Consider the following 19798-nt stretch of genomic DNA (forward strand, 5'->3'; position numbering starts at 1 on the left):
CTATGTCTATGGCAATAATCAGTGTATGAAAGCAAAGTAATGTATGTAAAAGTCCCCCAGGGGGGCCTTAAAATGTGTTAAAAAAAAAAGTGAAAATCATTATTACACTACCCCAAAGCCCCTCCCCCAATAAAAGTTAAAATGACCACCCTTTCCCATTATATAAATAAAACATATAAAAATAAATAAATATACATATAATATACCGTAGCGTGCGTAATTGTCCGAACTATTAAAATATACATTTGCTTTAATGTCTCAAAAAGTCAGGAGTCTGGGATTACAAGCTCATGACAACCTGTCAGGAATTAATGTGTTGCATGGATTTAGGCCATTCTTCATTTTTTTTTTCACTCCCTGATTGCACATACAGCTTAAGGCTGGGTTCACACACAGTATATTTCAGGCAGTATTTGGTCCTCATGTCAGGTCCTCATAGCAACCAAAACCAGGAGTGGATGGAAAGCACAGAAAGGCTACCTCCACATAATGTTGTAATTGAGTGGATGGCCGTCATTTAATGGCAAATATTTGCTGTTACTTTAAAACAACGGCTGTTATATTGAAATAATGGCCGTTATTTACCGTTATATGGCGGCCATCCACTCAATTTCAACATTGTGTGAACAGATCCTTTCTGTGTTTTCAATCCACTCCTGGTTTTGGTTGCTATGAGGACCTGACATAAGGACCAAATACTGCCTGAAATATATTGTGTGTGAACCCAGCCTAATGGTGCGTTCACACCTACAGGATCTGCAGCTGATTTTCTGCAGCAGATTTCATTTAAATAACTGAACACAGCATCAAATCTGCTGCAGATCCTGTAGGTGTGAACGCACCCTAAAAGGGTTTTCCTGGCAAAACATGTTCAGTGTCCGTACTACACAGTAAATGGGGCTGGAAGAAGCTGCCTCCATTCACTGTGTAGCGGTGGTGATGTGTAACTGCAGTTCAGCTCCCATTCAAGTGATGTAACCAGGGTCTGCCACTACACAGTGAACTGAGACAATTGCTTCTGGTCACATGCACTGGGTAATGTGTGCGGCGATGAGTAACCGCACAGCTATAATAGGGTCTCAGGCAAAAAACTATGTAAAAGGTGGGCAAAAGGGGCTGTTTAACTATTTCCATAATTCCCATAGAGCAGAATGCAAAGAGCTGCACACAGATAGACTGAGACCAACATATGTCAAAGATATAGCAACCACCATTAGTATCATGATGATGATTAAGTGTGAGCTAGGCAGCTTGAATAGATAAGTGTACAGGACCCCTGATGCATACACACAGCCAAATACACAGTTGTTTCTGTGTTATCCTCTATGATACCAGGGTAGAGTTCCACACACACTATATGTCAGGCCCCTGTACTGTATAGTAAGCAGGTGACGCATTAGGGGTTGCTGAACTGGATGCTGTGTCCCTGCTCCTTTTCATAGTGCACTATGCTAAAGGCAAACATTGGGATAGATGTACACCAATGATGTAACTGGTGGTGGCTACATCTGTGTATGGCATATTCTGTGGATATGCCATAACTGTCCGAGGTAGGAATACTTGAAATATGCCCTTTAAAGCTACTGAAGGCAACACAATCCAAGGAACTCTCTGTGAACAACTCACGCTTTTTGCTCCCCCAGTGGTTTACCCCTTCACATATTGATGTTTCTACTTAACATTACTTTTCTCATTCACCCCCCTATTCCTACATCCTTCTCTGTATAAAACATGTGACTCTTCAGATTTGACGGTAAGCCAAGCCTGATGAGGACCTAGGTAGCCTGGATAGCCGTTATTTCTCATTATCTTCCTAGGGATGAAATACTGAGAACGCCATCAGTCCAACAGTCTATGCACAGTTCTTGCTTCTGGAGGAGACAAGAATAGCATATTTTGCCATGAAGCATTGCCTGTAAATCCTAAGGCACCGGCTGGATCTCTTCAATGAGAACCAGAACTGACCATCATCCTCTTCTATAAAAGCTACTTAGGTGGCCTGCTAGTGTGTCTAGTGTGGCCTGCTAGTGTGTCTAAACAAAATAAATGAGAATCAGTGGCAGTGATCGTGGCGATAACTCCACAGATACAGGAAGGGCTAGAATAGTATTACTTATAGTATAACTATTACAGCCAGATGCCCTTTAAATCATCTTCCCCATTTCTCTGACTATGATGGCACCAGCACTGTGTTTGTAAAATGAAACACAGCTGGGTATTAAGTTGACAGGCTTCACTCTATTAGATTGTGAAAGGTATGTCTTGGCAGCACTTCACAGCATTGCTAACTAATCCTGTTCTTGCCTTGACCTTCTCATACAACATTTATAAGAATTTCAACAGCAAACACTAAAGCAGACAATAAAGGAGCCTGATACATAACTGTACGGTAATACTAGAGGTCTACAGCGAGCAGCCATTAAGCCAAAGTCCATAGATTCCTATACTAATACATAGGTGCAATACAACAGATGTATGGTCATATCAGCACAGGACACATGCGGGTTCGGAATCTGTCACCTAAATCCAGTGGACCTATGTCTGAAGTGTATAGTATACTAAGACCCTTGAACTGGTTTATGTAATCCTATTGCATATACTTAATCAGCTTTATAAATGACAGGCTTCTCCCTGTCTATTGATCTATTTACTTCTTGGTCATAAAATGTTATACAATATATATATATATATATATATATATATATATATATATATATACATACACACACACACACACACACACACACACACACACATATATTGCATTCATTGAAACACCCAATACCCTGTAAGTCAGATGACTCAAGACTCCTGAACTAGGAGCTATTTACCCACCTGAAGTCCCCTTTGTTGTTTATAACTCTATCCATAGGGCAGTACTGTGCGGAGCTCTCCAACACCACAATGTCCACAGTCCTGGTGTTATTACCACGCCTGCTCTGCACCCGGCAGCCCCAGTTCCCGGTTGATCCAGCTTGTATATTGGAAATTGTCAGTGCACTAAAAAAAAAATGAATACACAGTGTCAATACCCTGAACTGAAACAATACTGCTGAAATACCTTCTATTTACCAATTACCATACTAGACAGAACAAAGTGCAACTTTAGGACGAATTGTAAACTTTGTAGTATTGTGTCGCCAAAGCACGGACAGTTTTGTGATTTAGTATTTGCCAGTGTACTGCTCCAATGGAGACCTAGAACACAGGTACCACTTTTGTGTGTGTAAAACCTGCTGACAGGTTCCCTTTATAAACCTCTGGCTAATTCTTTTAACTCACTAAAAAAATAAGAGTCAGTCTAGTGCTCTGTATCAGTAATGCATATAACAAATGTATTATCATCTATGAGAGGACATATAGGTACCTGGCTATCAAAGAACAGTTGTGGATCATGTTCTTCTGAACAATAATGCCCTGTGACTCGTCTGTTTCCACAATCTTCCCGTCTTGGTACCATAGCACCTGCATGTCCTGGTCTATGTAGGAAGCCATGCACTGGAAAGGGAGGCTATCCCCTTCAAAGACCACTTGGCGATGAGATGGGGTCATGTAGAACGAAGGCAGCTCGAGAGGCGAATCTGGAAGCAAATGAAGAAGGAATCCACAGTATTAAATGCAATACTACTCAGTATAAATACAGAAAAGTCATAATAAATCACCCTAAAGAGGACATAGATAGTTTTCTTCTTTATGACTAGATGTGGGCCAGCCTAAAGGACTTTAACCAATCCTTAGAATAGGAGTGTTCACCACCATTGCAGCATGATACTGTTGAAATGAGTGGGGCAGTGGGGTCTGACACCCAGCATGTCTGCTGTTCAGTTGTTTGCCAGAGCTGCAGCACCTGCATGTACAGTAAAAAGAGACAGAGACTGTGGCTTTGGCAAATAGCTGACTGGCAGGGAAGCCCGGTGTAAGACCCCCACTGATGAGATAATGCAAAGTCTGCATTAGACCTAGCAGCACTGGCAACATATTCTTTAACATTTAAGAGACCAGTGCTGTAGGTCTTGTCACATGACACGATATTAAGGTAATGGTTGACGTGAATGAAGGTTATTGTGAACAGCAATGACGACCAGTATACAATAGCGGTCATGTAAGTACACAGTATACATCTAGTCTTCCAGACGCAGGGGGATACACACCTCGTGGAGGTTGTGCATAGTCTTGGTTATGCATCAAGCACTGAAAACATATTTAAAGGTGAAGTCTGTCAAAAATTTTTATTAAAGTATTGTATTGCCCCACTAAAGTTATACAAATCACCAATATACACTTATTACGGAAAATGCTTATAAAAGTGTTTTTTTTCCCCTTCACTTACTACTGCATCAAGGCTTCACTTCCTGGATAACATGGTGATGTCATGACCCCACTCCCCAAGCTGTGCGGGCTGTGGCTGCTGGAGAGGATGATGGCAGGGGGATGCTCAGTGTCCCTCCAGTGCCCTGTGTCCCTCAGTGTCCCTCTGCCATCCTCCTCTCCAGCAGCCACAGCCCGCACAGCTCTGGGAGTCGGGTGTGACATCACCATGTTATCCAGGAAGTGAAGCCTTGATGCAGTAGAAAGTGCAGGGAAAAAGCACTTTGTGCATTTCCTGTAATAAGTGTATATAGGTCATTTTGAAGGGCAATACAATACTTTAATAAAAAAATTCGCCAGATTTCTCCTTTAACCAGCAAATCACATTTATCTACTTAGGGAAAAGTGAAGACATGCCTCATTTTTGTGATGGCCATCATCATAGGAGACATTACATAATGTGCATGTGCAAAGATTACTCAGGGCCGGTGGAAAAACACACAGGAATTATTGACTTTCAGTGCAAGTAAGAACCAGGAGATGACATATGAACTCAAAGATCTGGTTGAGCTGTGAGTAAATATCTGGGTTAAAACCAGGGCGGATTAGAGAATAAGTGAATGTAAACAGCGCTGTTATTCAAGGTGAACGCAGCGAGTGTCTAATCCATGAAGTCACGTTCTGGCATATGTTCGGGAATCTATGATCAAATACAACCTTCAGGGCATCTCTACAGAGGACTTGCCAGCTCTACTGACATGTCTGCTTTAGTAAATACTTTATGAAATAAAGAATATTTTCTTAAAGGAGAAGTCCGGCGAATTATTATTATTTTTTTAAGTATTGTATTGTCCACCAAAAGTTATACAAAATCACTAATATACACTTGTTACGGGAAATACACATAAAGTGCTTTTTCCCTTGCACTTACTACTGCTCCAAGGCTTTACTTCCTGGATAACATGGTGATGTCACGATCCGACTCCCAGAGCTCTGTGTGGGCTGTGACTGCTGGAGAGGATGATGGCAGAGGGGTGCTCAGTGTCCCTCCAGTGCCCTGTGTCCCTCAGTGTCCCTCTGCCATCATCCTCTCCAGCAGCCACGGCCCGCACAGCTCTGGGAGTCGGGTCGTGACATCACCAAGTTATCCAGAAAGTGAAGCCTTGATGCAGTAGTAAGTGCAGGGAAAAAAGCACTTTATGTGCATTTCCCGTAATAAGTGTATATTGGGGATTTGTATAACTTTTGGGGGATAATACAATACTTTAATAAAAATTTTCGCAGGACTTCTCCTTTAAAACTATCACAAATATACAAGATAGGTAGGGCGCGGCTGCTAGGGCCCCTTATGATTACAGGACCTCATGGTCCCCAGAGTGAATGCAGCAATGGTTGAGCATGCACACTGTTGCTACATTCACTCACTGTGGGGCTAATGACACCCCTCCTTCCATTCTCAGGATCATGGAGCCCCATTAATCAGACAATTATAACATATGAAGTCACTATGTGTTGTTTTTGGGATTACATCAGTAAGGATGCATAGAGGTGCCTGGTCAATATATTTCTACTCACCACAGGTCAGCTGTTCAGGTTTCACGGCTGTTATAGGCTGCCCTTGCAGAGACTTGGGGTAGGAACATTTTGTCTCACGAACAGTTATATTCTTCGCTTTAATCCACCATAGCATCCACATAAGATTACAGTCACAAAGCAGATATTCTGTCTGAAATTCACTGTAAGTGAGCAGAAAATTGGGTCAAGGGTCTTTACTTCCCCCCATCCTTGCATCGCTGTACTATTAGTGGTGGCAGTGCAGCACTGACCCATTCACACTTTTCAATGAGTTAAAGTTGAACCCCAGTTGATCTAATACTGATGGATTGTACCGAGAATAGTACACTGTTTTTTAAAGCTGGATAATCCAAGTGTTACTGTCATTAAAAAAAATGTTGATAGGTAATAGAGACTTGTCAAAAGTTATCATGCGTTGGGTCGGGATGCTGAGACCGCCACCAGTCCCTAAAAAGAGGGGTGAGAAAAGATCAACCAAATGTGTCCTCTGTCCTCAGACAGACTTTATGGGTCTAACTTCTGCAGCAGTGACAGGGACAGAAGCGTGTCACACCATTTATGTATTAACTGGTCAGGGTCTTAGCATAAAATCTCCAACTGATCTTAAAGGGGTTATCCAGAGCTACAAAAACATGGCCACTTTTCCCCCTACTGTTGTCTCCAATTCAGGTGTGGTTTGCAATTAAGCTCCATTTACTTCAATGGAACTGAGTTTCAAAACCCCACCCAAACTGGAGACAAACAGTAGGGGGAAACAGGCCATGTTTTTGTAGCGCTGGATAACCTCTTTAACTTTTGATGTCTCTCTGACACGTCAAAAGTTTGGTAAAATAATAATGGAGACGCTTTTAAGCAGGGGTGTAAAATTTACAATTCCCATCATGCTTGAATAACCAAATTTTAGCTTTGGCTGTCCAAGCATGATGGGGATTGTAGTTTTGCAACACCTAAAGGGATGAGAGTTTGCCACTTGTGCTATAGAGGACAGAGGACTACATGAATAGCAGTTCCTCAGCATACTAATCTAACTGCACATGCTCCATTTTCTATAGGAGTCACTCCCAGCATTGTGGGAAGGTCAGGTTCCCTGTTCCCTGTAGTCAGCAGAACACAGGCTGCTTTATAATATCCATCACTTTAGGTAATAATATCTGGGGCCCAACTGGTACTTACAGTGACTTTAAGGCAACCAGGTTAGCGAAAGTTCCTTGTGGCAGTGAAGAAAATAAATTCCCAGAGAGATTCCTAGAAAGAAATAAAATATAGACTTTCACTAAACACAGGGTAGTAGGTGATCAAATTACAGCTTAGTCATTTACTACAATAAAGGCGTCACACCAAGAATAGTCCGTGGATACGTGTAGTTTACAGGCATTAGAGGCTGAATCATAGAACTAATGGAGGATGGCATATGAGTAACACAACCTAATGATGGTAAGAAAACAACTACTCACCAAATAATTACTAGAAAGAGCTGCCAACGTACCAGCCTGTAATTATACAGCGACCTACAGGATGTCTATATACAGGAAGCTTCACCCCATGTACAGGGCCCAGCACTGGAAATTGTAAGGGGAGGAAAGACTGCACAATGATGTACAGGGTCTGGGGCCTATACATGTGGATATGAGTGTCAGGGTGCACTTGGCAGCTTTATACCTCATATACAACATATATAAGGTCTTATAATGCAAATGACAAAGGAAAACCTTAAATTAATGCTGTAGAGAACTAACTGGGACATTCCATTTAAATACCACATACATTGCTTGCCAGCAGTACCAACGTTATATACATGAAACAGCATGCCCAGCAACTACAATGCTACAAGCAAGGGAGTGCTACAGCACATGAAGTGTTAAAGGGCAAAAAATAAAAAGTGCATTTAAACCATAAGAAAAAACACTGGATTGTCAGGAATCTATGCGTCTTAGGGGACGAGTGAAAACATTACTGGAAACCACACCATTAGCTCTTTGCATGATCTTCCCACATTTGGTAAAACCTCATACTCATAAATGCATTCTTTCTAAAAATCCGCTAAGATCATGTAATGTAAAATGTTTTAATAAGGGCTAACAGCGGAGCAAACGTGTTGCATCTGGATGGTCACCGCTACGAAGTAGCTGATTTTTTATTTTAAGGAATTCTCTGTAGAAAAAAAAATGTTTTCAAATCAACTGGTGTCAGAAAGTTATATTTGTAAATGACTTCTATTTAAAAATCTCATGTCTTCATGTACTTATCAGCTGCTGTATGTCCTGCAGGAAGTGGTGTATTCTTTCCAGTATGACACAGTGCTCTCTGCTGCCACCTCTGACCATGTCTAGAATTGTCCAAAGCAATAGCAAATTCCCATAGAAAATGTCTACTGCTTTGGACAGTTCCTGATATGAACAGAGGTGACAGCAGACAGCACTGTGTCAGACTGCAAAGAATACACCACTTCATGCAGGACATTCAGCAGCTGATAAGTATGGGAAGGCCAGAGGGTTTTGTTTGTTTTTTTCAATAAAAGTAATTTACAAGTCTGTATAACAATTCTTTTTCTCTGGAGTACCCTTTTACACACAGCATATATTTTTCCCCATTGACCTTTTCTAAAAATTTCTTAAAATCTGAGTCTAAAGAAATGCAGGGAAGACAGTGTCTCCCCTATACTGACATTTGATAATAAAACACACATCTAGATAGCCATTTGTCTGCACATGGGAGAATAAACCACCAGTTTTGAAGCTGACATGGCTGGGAGTGCTGCGGCTTTTTTGTCTCGATATCCAGTTTGCACCTTGGCTCGCGGTGTGGCTGCTGGCATCCGCCTACTATCTGAATGCCACAGATTTTAGGGTTTTTTTTCAATCTTTCTCAAAGATAAGAGAATATGGGTGATAGCATGTTGATGTGGTGAAAGAGATTAATCGGATACACCATTATGATTATGACCAATTCAACTTCTAGATGAATGTTCTCCAACCTGAATCCCCCCAGCTGTTGTAAAACTACAATTCCCATTGTGCCTGGACAACCAAAGCTGGCCAGACATGATGGGAACTGCAGCTCTGCAACGGCTGGGGGGCTTCAGATTTGACCCTTGTGCTATAGATGATCTTAAATACTATCTATTCATTACTTTGTAATAATTTATTGGAGAAAGTCCTTTGCTAGTCTCTCCCGTAGCAAATGCACTAAGTATCTGTCAAGCCATGATTCATGGCAAGACCATGACTAGGAGTAAGCATATTTGGCCCTCTGCCTAGTAAACATCATGGCTTAGGAATGATTCATAACCTCATTGGAAAACCCTGTTTTTGCGATTTTCCTTTTAAGCTAGCCATATATAGTACTACATTATATCCAGAGACTACACTTTAGCAGCACATCCTGACAAGAGGCCATGTCTGGGATGAGACAGCTTATTTAGTACATATCTGCATAACTAGAACTAAAGAAAAAAAAAACTACACATACTGTATACAGATGACAGATCAGACAAAGATACCGCTAATAAAACATTTTTCAAAAGCTTCACAGAAGTGGACAAGTTAAAGGGGTACTCTGGCCCTTAAAAACGTTTGATATTGTGTTTCCCCTATATAAAACACAGTAAGAATCTTATTTTTAGCTATGAGCGCCCCCCTGGTGTCTTCGGGTCCCCCACTAACTGCAGCTCATCTATCGGCCTTTCTTACGAAATAAAAGACAGATACTTACAATCTAACCAGGTTGGGGAGTCCCTTAAAAATGTCCGCATTAAGGCATCCAATTCTATTATTGGCTAGATCTCTGAAAGAAGAAGACAACAACAAGTGAATATTATTACTTATTTTAGGTTATAACATCAATACATAAGTTTATATTTTTTGTGTAATTTGTGGATATTATAAATGTTATTGCTGTGTGGAGTTGCTTTCTTTAGGGCTTGTGAAAACCATATAATAACTGTACTATATTATCGCTTCATTCAACCTTACATCCTAATATCGTCTATAACTTCCTACTGTGGCTTTTTATGCCTTAAATACACACTTTTTTCCGTATAAATTCCATATGGAGGAAAGAAAAGAAAATAGTGACATGCTCTATCACGTCATACTATAAAGGGACTGTATCACTGTAGGGGCTCTGAGCATTCAACTTTGTTATGTGTATACAGCTTTAAAGGACTCAGGGGCTTTTCTGGCATCTGTAGGTAATAGGAAGGTTATAACCATTTTCACTGCCTGTTGCTATACATATTATATACACTCACCAGCCACTTTATTAGGTACACCATGCTAGTAACGGGTTGGGCCCCCTTTTGCCTTCAGAACTGCCTTAATTCTTCGTGGCATAGATAGGTGCTGGAAGCTTTCCTCAGAGATTTTGGTCCATATTGACATGATGACATCACACAGTTGCCGCAGATTTGTCGGCTGCACATCCATGATGCGAATCTCCCGTTCCACCACATCCCAAAGATGCTCTATTGGATTGAGATCTGGTGACTGTGGAGGCCATTGGAGTACAGTGAACTCATTGTCATGTTCAAGAAACCAGTCTGAGATGATTCTAGCTTTATGACATGGCGCATTATCCTGCTGAAAGTAGCCATCAGATGTTGGGTACATTGTGGTCATAAAGGGATGGACATGGTCAGCAACAATACTCAGGTAGGCTGTGGCGTTGCAACGATGCTCAATTGGTACCAAGGGGCCAAAAGAGTGCCAAGAAAATATTCCCCACACCATGACACCACCACCACCAGCCTGAACCGTTGATACAAGGCAGGATGGATCCATGCTTTCATGTTGTTGACGCCAAATTCTGACCCTACCATCCGAATGTCGCAGCAGAAATCGAGACTAATCAGACCAGGCAACGTTTTTCCAATCTTCTACTGACCAATTTCGATGAGCTTGTGCAAATTGTAGCCTCAGTTTCCTGTTCTTAGCTGAAAGGAGTGGCACCCGGTGTGGTCCTCTGCTGCTGTAGCCCATCTGCCTCAAAGTTGGACGTACTGTGCGTTCAGAGATGCTCTTCTGCCTACCTTGGTTGTAACGGTTGGCTATTTGAGTCACTGTTGCCTTTCTATCAGCTGGAACCAGTCTGCCCATTCTCCTCTGACCTCTGGCATCAACAAGGCATTTCCACCCACAGAACTGCCGCTCACTGGATGTTTTTTCTTTTTCGGACCATTTTCTGTAAACCCTAGAGATGGTTGTGCGTGAAAATCCCAGTAGATCAGCAGTTTCTGAAATACTCAGACCAGCCCTTCTGGCACCAACCATGCCACGTTCAAAGCCACTCAAATCACCTTTCTTCCCCATACTGATGCTCGGTTTGAACTGCAGGAGATTGTCTTGACCATGTCTACATGCCTAAATGCACTGAGTTGCCGCCATGTGATTCGCTGATTAGAAATTAAGTAGTAACGTGCAGTTGGCCAGGTGTACCTAATAAAATGGCCGGTGAGTGTATATCATGACTGAAAAGGAACCTTTGGCACTTCATTGTATTTTAACATAACTTACAGCCGCTTAAGAGATGAAAGTCCCGAAAAGGCACCAGGTTCTATTGTGCTGATCAGGTTATTCCGAAGATCTCTGTAAATATAGGATAATGCAGATTACACAGCCGCATCTCTAATATATAGATTTCTACTTCACAAATAACAATATGTAAAAGAGCAAAAAAAAAAAAAAAAAAGTGTTATAATCACAAAACAGTTCAGCACCTTAGCAGAAAACACTGAAGCAATGGATTAATCATTACTATTAACAATCCGAGTACTCAGAAAGATAGACTGCTTTCATTATTAGACACCTATAGGTTCCAGGCCATAGAAGGATTGCACAGAACTTGTCTTACTTCCTCAGGATGAGTAAGATCACACAGGCTAAGTGTCCCCATACTCGGCTGCCAGTAGAGTGTATGGGGCTCTCCCTAACCACCACGGACATGTCATGAAAATCTGAATGGGTACCCTAGCGCCAAATAACGTATCCCCTATCCACAGCACTCCTCTAGCTGCAGTGGTGATTTGGAGAATAAACGGGTGTCACAGGCTCATCTTCAGGATCCATCATTTAGCAGGGAGTCAGAAGGGGGTACTGTGTTCAGACACTTAGGGCCCTATTCCACGGGACGATTATCGTTTGGATAATCGTTAACGATTAACGATCTCAAACGACCGCTATTGCGAAAGACCTGAAAACGTTCACTCATTTCCATGGAACGATAATCGTTACTTATGATCGTAATTGCGATCGTTTCTCTTCGCTATTTATTCGCTATTGCGTTCGTATCTATTGAGAACGACCGAACGATGTCTTATTCAATGCGAACGATTTGCGAACGAGCAACGATAAAAATAGGTCCAGGTCTTATTAAACGATCAACGATTTCTCGTTCGGTCGTTAATCGTTAACTGCATTTCAACCGAACGATTATCGTTCAGATTCGAACGATTTAACGATAATCTGAACGATAATCGTCCCGTGGAATAGGGCCCTTATTCAGAGAACAGGTGGGAATTATTGGGTTCTGGAATACCCCTTTAAGTCTATGGATGCTATTATATAGAAGAAGAATCACTACAAACTGATCCACACATTCACACTTGGGGAATTGGGGGGGGGGGGGTAACACTCACAGCCATCTGGAAACACCATAAAGATTATTATTACCACAATGTGGCACGATGCAGACATAAATGTATCAACATGTGTCCCTCATAAGAATCCATGCAGTCTTATCACTAAGCGACAATTTCTCAATGTGGAGATAACATGATCATAGTTAAGGAGAGAACCAAAGCCCAGATGGCTGAATGATAAAAAAAACATATACTTTCCTCCCTGTGCACTGGGATTTGTTTTCTACGTCCCCTCTCAGGGCTGAGCAAATGCATGAAAAACAAAAATAAAATCGGAATACCCCTTAAGGCTACGTCCACACAATGTATGAACAGCAGCCGTTGTTAGCACTGAAAAACAGCGGCTACCGTTTTGTGTGTCAAACAACGGACGCTGCTGCACTGAAATCAATGCAGGACAGGTGGAAACAATTGACATGTCAATTATCTCCAAGGCCGTAGCGAGCAATGGCCGTTATTTAATACACTCTGTGGACAACAGCCATTGTTTGCATTGACTTCAATGCAACACTTTTATGGTGAGAACGGACATTTTAATTTAAAACACTGGCCATTCTCGTCATAAAAAATATGTGGTGTAAACATAGCCTTAAGATGAATCATTAGTAACATTAAGGCAATGTTGACAAATGAACGCACCATGTATTTATAAGAATTAATACAAGGCTATTCAGTCCATAGGAACAGTGTGTATGCTGTGGATAATAATGTGAATAACTGAATATTCTGCACATGAATGCTGTACACACTACCCTACTCACATACAATGCCAACATTTTTAGCATGTGAACACAGCCTAAGGTTCCCATCATATGACTGGCCTCTGCTTACCACGTTCACCAGGAAACACTCCAGTGCTAAGCTAGTTGTATCCATAAGCGGCATATAATAGGGCAGCCTCCATGCAGCGCAGCACATCACACAGATAATAACAGCAATAGATTTATATTCCTATCTCCACAAAAGCCTATTAACTTGGCTCAGAAGCTTGGACGGAAACTCTGGCCATATCTGTGTCTATGTCCGGCAGTAAATCACTGGTCCCTATGTGGAAGTGTGCTCTTCATTCCTTACAGCTATAAATATCTATTGCTGGAGTGGAATGTGGTATATATATATAGTCCTGCATTACTGCCATGTGTTACTGAAAGGTTGTAGACAACGCACATGCCAGCCTCATTGTCTGCAATTGTAATACCATTCCAGCAGACACACAAATAATGGCTGACAAAAAAATTACAGAACAGGAACAAGTCCAAGCCACCACACTTACACCTAAGTATTTGTGCTTTTAAAAATAACACAAAAGTACAAAGAACTAAATAGATTCAAAAAGACTAAAAACACACACAACATAATGCCATTCAAATGAACAGGGCTGCCTAGCAGACAAAAGTTAAATGGGGGTCATCCAGGATCAGAGAAAAAAAAAAACACAACCCACAGCTACTTCCTTAAAAAAACAGCACCACCCCTGTCCACGGGTTGTATGTGGTATTACAATTTAATTCTTTTCACTGGAACAGACCTAAACAGGGATCTCTCAGGTCCAACCCGCAGAACAACGGCTGTGCACGGACAGAATTCTGTAGACGTTGGAACGTCCACTTAGTTCTGATACCACTCTTAAAGCCAGTTCACATGAAGCAAAAGGGGCGCTTCAGTCACTCTCCGCTCAAAGAATTGACATCAGTGGCGTAGCTACCATGAAGGCAGGGAAGGCGACTGCTATGGGGCCCCTGCAGGAAGGGGGGCCGAGGAAGCCTGCTCTGCCTTCATGGTAGGTACTGTATGCCACTGACAGCTGACCTCTGTACTCAAGAGTAAGAAGGACCTGCCACTGTACTGTTCAGCCCCCTCACTGTAGTGCCGGGTGAGCGGGCTGAACATCAAAAGGAGAGGAACAGAGGAGCAGGTCCTGCACGGCACAGGAGAGGGATGAAGGACCTTATGATCACATGACCCAAAGGTCCTGAATACTTCTATGTGAAGATCAGCCCGAACTACAGGAGGAGGGGGGAAGCCTGGGAGCTGTAAGTGCTGTGTATGTGTGTCAGAGAGTGTATCTATGGGTATATATGTATATGTTAGTATGTGTATGTATCTGGCTATATATATATATATATATATATATATAGTCTGTAACACTGGTGTATGTGTGTGTGTATGTCAGTAGTGTCTGTAACACTGGTGTATATGTGTGTGTTTATGTATGTCAGTAGTGTCTCAAGTGATTGACAGGTTTGCTCCCAAAGATGTTCTGCAGCAGCTTTTATTAATGCTGGGCTCTAATAGAGAAAGAGTGTCACTCTAAGGCAGGTGGGATTCTGACGCTTTTGATCGGTGCAAACTGGCCCTAACACCGGTGGGGAATCTGTGGTCCTTCAGCTGTGTGAAAACTACAGTTCCCAGTCATGCCTGGACAGTCAAAGCTTTAGCTGCTTAGGGATGATGGGAACTGTAATTTTGCAATAACTGGAAGACAACAGGTTCCCCACCACAGCACTATAACATAGGAACAAGATGTATGCAAAACAGTTGGCAAACACTAGATTAGTAAATAAAAAGAAAAAATACTAACAATACTGTACCACAGCCATGGCAGCCAGTATTCTTGTCCACAATTTAGCTTTGATAGTCTTTCCTATGATTATATCTGGATGCCCGTATTATAAATACCAAGGGCATATATTGGGATCATGCTATAAAAATACAGTCATATAAATAGATGGAAATATCCTCCAAGGCATATAAATAGGATATATCACATGGTTGAATCATGAGAAGCACAGAAATATTTGGGTAAGGAAGGGAAAGCCGTCCCAGGACCCAGACACATGGGAGCCATGTTACTAGCTCTGTACATAGCAGAGCCCAGCGCCAAGAACAGAACCTGTTACTAGCTCTGTACATAGCAGAGCCCAGCGCCAAGAACAGGACCTGTTACTAGCTCTGTACATAGCAGAGCCCAGCGCCAAGAACAGAACCTGTTACTAGCTCTGTACATAGCAGAGCCCAGCGCCAAGAACAGGACCTGTTACTAGCTCTGTACATAGCAGAGCCCAGCGCCAAGAACAGAACCCTTTGCTGCAGAACACTTTTAATGGAAGACTGCACATCCATTTGGTGATTCCAGACCATAAAGCTGTGACTCCCAATTGTTTGTATTTATTACAGTCCTAATAAAGGAAACATAGAAGAAATGAAGTAGGCGTGTAAAATAGAAATCACTCCGGGTGGTACATTTGTATCCAATCCATGGAAAGTGTGTAGAAAAAAAAAAAAAAAAAAAAAGCAGCAAGTCTTGTAAAATGTGTTGAGTGTTCTTGGACTTGGCCCCCAGAGAGTCCATTTCCTGCAGAGTGAAACACATTGAAAACCACAACCTCCCCTCCCCCACCGAGCAGGGATCACTCCGACCAGGCGACTTCTACTCCCACAACACTTCATAGAAAACACATTTTCCAGAGAAAGTATGCAGTACGACTCCATAGTGGTGACAATGGTGAATGTCACAGCATAGCTAGTTATATTACTCACAGACCACTACCAACACATGAGGAGCCGCACACAGATGCCAGTCACAGCAGCAGAACATGTCACAGTAAGTGCACTGCTTTATACTCAGCTGCTGTAGGCTGTGATGCTTTATAACCAGGATATCTGGATAATGCAGTCAGCAGCGACCAACGCAACATGCTGTGGTCCCTGTGAAGCATGGATCCTCTCAGTTATACTACACAGAGGCTGACTGGGCACCACCATGCAGAGACAGCAGACGGTGGAGGAACAGCAGCATAGCGGCCCCTGAGGTAGCATGCACACTGGTCATAAAGCAATGGCATATGCTTACAATATGCCACCAGTTTATAATATAAAAATACCCACTTACGATGCAATGAATAAGGTTAAGTTCACACATGTGCCAGACATTCTTTAAAAAAAAAAAAAAAAAAAAAAAAAAAAAAGCGTCCTGTACTTTTTGTTACAAAACCAGGCACACAAGTGATGTGCCAGCACTGTTTTGAGGTCGCTGTGCCCCAATGATGGCGCAGAACAATGGAAAATACAACACAGGTATGAACCCAGTCACAACTAAACTTCTAAAATAAAATTAAAAAAATTTGAAAGTTAAAAAACAAACAAAAAAAAACCAACAACACTACTTACTTGTAATGAAAATGTATAGGCTTTCCTATCAAGTCAAAAGTTTTACCACGGATGCTAGAGGACTAGGAAATACTTACAGCCTCTCGAGGAAGTTCAGCCCCTCAAAAGACGCGTTCTTCAGCTCAGTGATCTTATTGCTGTTTAGGATTCTAGGAAACAAAGAGAACAAATAGTATGAGAAAAGAGCAGAATACACAGAAGGCAGAGAAAGATCACAAAGCAAACATTTTCTCCCTCACATACCGTAAAATCCCTTTAATCTGGCATCTGATTAGTAACACTTCTATATCATTAAAGTCATGAGAGCCGCGTCCGATCAGGTAACGATTCTATTAGATTAGATGTTTTGGGTGAAACGTGACTTTAGACGTCTGTAGCCGACATAGTACAACAACCAGAACAAACCTCCTAGTGTCTGAGCTGCTCCATGTCACAGTAATGGCCGCAGTTATACAGACACGCGTGCACACATATAACTGGTAGAGCTGCAATATCCTTAGATAAGGGAAGACACACTATTCATGGGAACAAGTACAGATTTATTGGGGATTGCAGTATGTTCACACCCGTGGACATGACACCAGTCTAATACCAGTTGTCAGATCAGAACATACACATAGAATTGTTGACAACTTTTCCTCCATTACTATGTAGATGGCAATACCCAGATATACCAAGAGAATAAAGCAGCGGTCAACATGATCCTGTCCCTCCCATGAAATACGGCCTGTGAGATGCCGAGCATGAAGAACAGTCATGGCTGGCTGCTCTTTTACTATAATAAAGAAATGTAAACCTAAGAACAAAACCTTATAGAACAAATGTATCCAGGACACGGTGCCTGGGGCCTAACACAGTGGTAAAACACAACCCGCACAATGCACATTCATTATCCTCTATGTGCTGATAAACTGCACCTTAGTTTTCCCCTCATGTAATAAACATAAAGAAGTGATCCCATCCTCTAAGTGACTGAGGTTGCGTCTTTTCATTTGCTGCCCCATGGGAGCGGTCAGAAGCCATAACCCACAGCCAGCTCAGAGCATAGTCATTGCTGAATGCTGGCTGTAGCTGTAAACATATGAACTTCACCTGAAAGGAGAGACACTCATACAATCATATTACATCTGCATGGATCTGTACAATGGCTTCTATGGCCCAGTACAGGCTGCTTCTTCAGGATGGTTATTCACAGGACCCAATGGGGTCATTCCCATCTTAGACATGTAAGGTACAGTGGTGCCTTGGATTACGAGCATAATTCGTTCTGGGACCGGGCTTGTAATTCAAATCCAGTCTTAAAACCAAAGCAAATTGAAATGCAGACAATTGGTTCCACACCCCAAAAATATCGATTTTTTTTTTAAATTCTGAACAACATGTAAAACAAATGAAACAAACCTTTAGAAACAGCTGAATATGTCATAAGTTACTGTACAGTTTAGCAATCACCATGTGGAGTATAATGTATAGCAAGTGCATAAACCAGAGAAACAAACAGCAGCAGTTTGTAGATACAGGATGGAACTGCAGATCCCCAGAGTAAGCACAGTATAGCAGCACTCTGTCTGGGGAGAGAGGGGTTACAGTTATGAAGAGATTACCTCCACAGTCCTGTCCCCTGATGTAAGCCCCAGCCTGAAGTGGATCTGCTATGATTTGGAAGGTGAGGGAGACTTCCTGGGTCAGAGTACAGGGCTGTAGACCCCGCTATGCAGACCATGCCCCTCCTCCACTCATGCTCCCACCCAGTACAGGGAGCTCCTAAACCAAAGCAATGCTCTTGAACCAAGTCACAATTTTGAAAAACTGAGCTCTCAAACCAAAACGCTCTTAATCCAAGTTACTCTTAAACCAAGGTACTACTGTATATCCACAGGATATAGCATGAAGTCTGATATCTAAGACATCCTCACCTATCTCCAGACCGGGAAGATAGAAACAGGCAAGCTTGCTGCTCTATGTGGTTCCTGTAATTACTTTTTACTTCTTTAAGTTTTAAAGGGGCTTCTCCATTAAGGACACATAGGGCTATGTTACACGGCCCAACATCAGCGTTCACTTACCGAACCTATTACATGGCTTGATGTCTGTGCAGCCTTTGCTGTGTACATAGAAAATATTACTTCCTCTCCGGTAGCCTCCTGCCTTTTCCCCGCTCTCCACAGCCACCGCTGAAGCTTCTAAACCAGTCAGCGCAGTGACAGGATGCTCAGCAATCACTGGCCAAGATGGGACAGAGCCGTAGGCAGTGATTGGCTGAGCAGCGTGTCACTGCAGAGACAGCTTCAGAAACGGCTGTAGTGAGCAAAAAACAGGCAGAAGGACACCGGGAGCGCCTGGAGAGGTAAGGTATTGGGAGGGGCCAAGTCTGCATAGCGGGCTCTACAGCACTGTATACTGACCCAGGAAGTCTTCCTCACCTTCCAAATCATGGCAGATCTGCTTCAGTCTGGGGCTTGCATCAGGGGACAGGACTGTGGTGGTAATCTCTTCATAGCTGTAACCCCTCTCTCCCCGGACAGAGAGTGCTGCATGTATGTGCCCACATATTTCCTGCTCATTCCTTCATGCTCCCTGCAGTTTCTGTCAGTCCTTGTGTTTCCCATCCTCTTTATTCCTGCTATGATGTGCCTGGACTTACACTCAGCTATACACACTGCTGCTATAATGTGCTTGCACTCACACCCAGCTATACACACTGCTGTGTAGAAAAGTTTCTGTCACTGTCCTCCTACACAGCTCTAGGATTCTCCTTTCCTGATTGGTCCATGCTGAACACACACCTATTCCATCTTGTGGTCATGTGACCACACAGACTTCTGAAAGCAGCCCTGCTTCTCTATTCTAGCCTGTTGTACTACGCTACTGCATTATGGGGATCTGCAGTTCCATCCTGTATCTACAAACTGCTGCTGTTTTTTCATTCTTATGCACTTACATTATACTCCACATGCTGACTTCTATACTGTACAGTAACTTACATGACATTCCGCTTTCTAAATGTTTGTTTCATTTGTTTTACATGTTATTCAGAATAAAAAAATCATTATTTTGGGGTGTGGAACCAATTGTCTGCATTTCAGTGATTTCTTATGGGAAAATTTGTTT

At 42.3% G+C, this 19798-nt stretch overlaps 1 protein-coding gene across 1 annotated transcript in view; it reads right to left on the bottom strand.

The window, feature by feature from the left end:
• The window catches only part of ADGRA3 (adhesion G protein-coupled receptor A3), a 42454-nt gene that overhangs the window by 11843 nt on the left and 10813 nt on the right, over nucleotides 1-19798 (bottom strand). The window contains exons 2-8 of the mRNA XM_069977463.1: nucleotides 16765-16836; nucleotides 11394-11465; nucleotides 9595-9666; nucleotides 7057-7128; nucleotides 5884-6044; nucleotides 3368-3581; nucleotides 2836-3000 (exon numbers count right to left, since the gene is read on the bottom strand). Coding sequence (XP_069833564.1) covers nucleotides 2836-3000; nucleotides 3368-3581; nucleotides 5884-6044; nucleotides 7057-7128; nucleotides 9595-9666; nucleotides 11394-11465; nucleotides 16765-16836 — 828 coding nt within the window. The remainder of the gene's footprint in view (nucleotides 1-2835; nucleotides 3001-3367; nucleotides 3582-5883; nucleotides 6045-7056; nucleotides 7129-9594; nucleotides 9667-11393; nucleotides 11466-16764; nucleotides 16837-19798) is intronic.

This window comes from Dendropsophus ebraccatus, chromosome 7, assembly GCF_027789765.1.
Source record: "Dendropsophus ebraccatus isolate aDenEbr1 chromosome 7, aDenEbr1.pat, whole genome shotgun sequence".
NCBI classification, from domain to species: Eukaryota; Metazoa; Chordata; class Amphibia; order Anura; family Hylidae; genus Dendropsophus; species Dendropsophus ebraccatus.